The following is a 2,500-nucleotide window of genomic DNA, read 5'->3' as shown; positions in this document are numbered from 1 at the left end:
CAGCTAAATCAAACATCTGTGGCTCGTTACAAACATACTGTCACCTATGACTCAGTGCTTCTTTTCAACACTATAATTTGACTTCGCTAGCTATGGTCCCAAACCACACAAACAGAACAAAATAACAACAGACATCTTCATGCAAGTCCATACCTGGCTTCATTGAAATTGGCCTTAGGGTCTGACTGAGCAGTTGATTAACTTGTTTACAGTGAGAAGTACAAGGTAAAGTATCTTCTCCATGGTTGGGATTATGATGGGGTCTACCTTCTCTTTACCCTAAACCTAACTCTACGACTGACCATGTCTAGTTCTGCAGTAGCTGATCTTGGGCTGGTTTTGACTGCATATTATAAGACACTTCTTCTTAAGGATCAAGACACAGACTTTTTATCCAAGATCAAGTTCAAGCTGGGTGTAAAGTACCTTGAGATAAACTGTTTTGTTATATGGTGCTATATCTGAATACATCTGACAGTAATTTTAAATAAAACTAAATTGAAATGAACTTCATCTGATAGAACCGTCATGCTACCCACGCCCCCTGACCTTTGGGGTACAGAGTTTTCCCAGACTTGCTGGGCTGGATGTTTTGGGGGGTGTCTGTACCGGTCAGTACCTCGGCTCTGAGCTGGCTGCAGACGTGCTGCTGGAGTCTGCGATCGTCCTGCAGGGCGCGCTGCTGCCGGTGCTGCAGCCGGGCCTCCTCCAGCGTCTGCAGTGCCCGCAGGAGCAGCTCGGCCCGATCCCGCCGCCAGCCCTCCACCACGGCCCTCTTCTGGGCCAGCGCGAAGCGGTACCAGTCCCAGCGCCGCTGGTGCTCGTTCTGCAAACACACAGGAACAACAAACGCACGAGCACAACACATCAGCGCAACAAACACAATAACACGCACCCATGACCTACCTAGGGGCCAAGAAACACCTACACATCCCTTGAGATTAATTCCCAGGCAAGAGCCCTGGGGTTTATTGGCAGCAAACATGTGCATATAGATTACACACCAAACACTGACTGCATCATCCCAAACGGTTCTTTGGACCTGGAGATTGTCAAAAAGCTCTTAAGATTCTCCTGGAGAGAGAGTGTGTGTGTGTGTGTGTGTGTGTGTGTGTGTGTGTGGGTGTGTTGTGTGTGGAGGAAATGCTCCTTTCATCATGTCATTATTTTTCTATGATGGCAAGCCAACAAGCCTCTATTTTTTTTTTCTTTCCGGTAATGTACTGTTGCTTGCCGCAGGCTCAAGCAGTTCACCTGCAGGAGCGCACAGCCACCGTGGGGAGTGATGTGGAGTAGATGTTCACGGGACCGTTTCCCCCTCGCCGACTCTCGCCTCACGGCATCTCTTGGCACAGCGGGCAAGCGGCGGCCATTCATCATCGCGGCAGGCGGGGGGAAAAAAAGTCTCCGCCATGGCAGAAGCCGAGTTGAGGTGCGTTCGCCGCGAGGGCTAATGGCGGGCTAGAGGAAAAAAATCAGAGGCAAAGCGCCCGATAAAAAACTCACCAGAAACTGACAGAGCACCGGCTGTGCTGCCGTTAGAAGATGGGCTTCAGTCAGTTGAGCGCACCAAGCTTATTAATGCACAGCTTCAAGAGCTCCACAATGATTTATCAATACTGGCTCCCAGCTCTCTCACTCCTCTCTTTCTCTTTGTCTCTCTCCATCTTTTGTTCTCACTCTATCTCTCCATCTTCAGCATTGTGTGTGTGTCTCTGTCTTGCTGTGAAACTTTTAGTATGGGCATGCTTTGATATTGTGGAGGGGATTGTGGAAGCCTTTGAGGGGGATGATGTGATTGTTTGTGTGGTTGTGTGAGTACATTTGCACATGTGACTGCTGAAAATAACAAAACTGTGAAAGAAAGAAACTATATGTGCATACATATACTGTATATATGTGTGTGTGTGTTTGTATTTTGGGAGTGTTGTGTGACACACAAGTACAGCTCTAAATGCTGCAGCTCTAAATGTTGGTGAGTGGGCTGGCGGAGCTAAGCAGAGAAGTGGTGGAGCCGGATGAGGAGGTGGGCACTGGACACTTACGGGAGAATCCAGCCACCCCCCCCCCCCCCCCCCCCCCCCCCCCCCCCCTTTTCAGGTAATCAGGAGATTAAAGCCCATAAATTCACACTATTCAGGACAAGCACACACATCAGGGGGCTATTCAGCTGCAGCTTTACAGGCAACAACAGACTCCGTGTCCTTACTTTATAGACAAGCCCTTTGTTGGCAGTTAACTGGGATGCTATTGTCACTGTCTCCTCACTTGTCATAGGAGAGCAGCTGCACCCTGACAACCCTAGGGGGCGCTAAACACCCCCACACAACAGCTACTTTTGTGGGCCGAAATGATGACCCTGCAGTTCAGTACCAAGGATTAATGAATCAAGAGGCTAATCACTCATTGGCTAAGGTTTGACCATGTTGCCTGTAGCATTTAGCACAAAAAAAGATAAATGTGATGGCAGAGCAGAGGTCACTGCACTCAGACTCAAACG

The 2,500-nt window shown here is 49.0% G+C and overlaps 1 protein-coding gene across 3 annotated transcripts in view; it reads right to left on the bottom strand.

The window, feature by feature from the left end:
- Positions 1–2,500, bottom strand: part of LOC125291550 (coiled-coil domain-containing protein 148-like) — a 39,544-nt gene that overhangs the window by 16,980 nt on the left and 20,064 nt on the right. For all 3 annotated transcript variants that reach the window (XM_048238335.1, XM_048238334.1, XM_048238333.1), the window contains one exon: positions 620–826. In XM_048238335.1, the coding sequence (XP_048094292.1) occupies positions 620–826 (207 nt within the window). The remainder of the gene's footprint in view (positions 1–619; positions 827–2,500) is intronic.

This window comes from Alosa alosa, chromosome 3 (genome assembly GCF_017589495.1).
Source record: "Alosa alosa isolate M-15738 ecotype Scorff River chromosome 3, AALO_Geno_1.1, whole genome shotgun sequence".
Taxonomy (NCBI): domain Eukaryota; kingdom Metazoa; phylum Chordata; class Actinopteri; order Clupeiformes; family Clupeidae; genus Alosa; species Alosa alosa.
The sequence above is the reverse complement of the archived record's forward strand: the minus strand, read 5'-3'. Positions and strand labels throughout refer to the sequence as shown.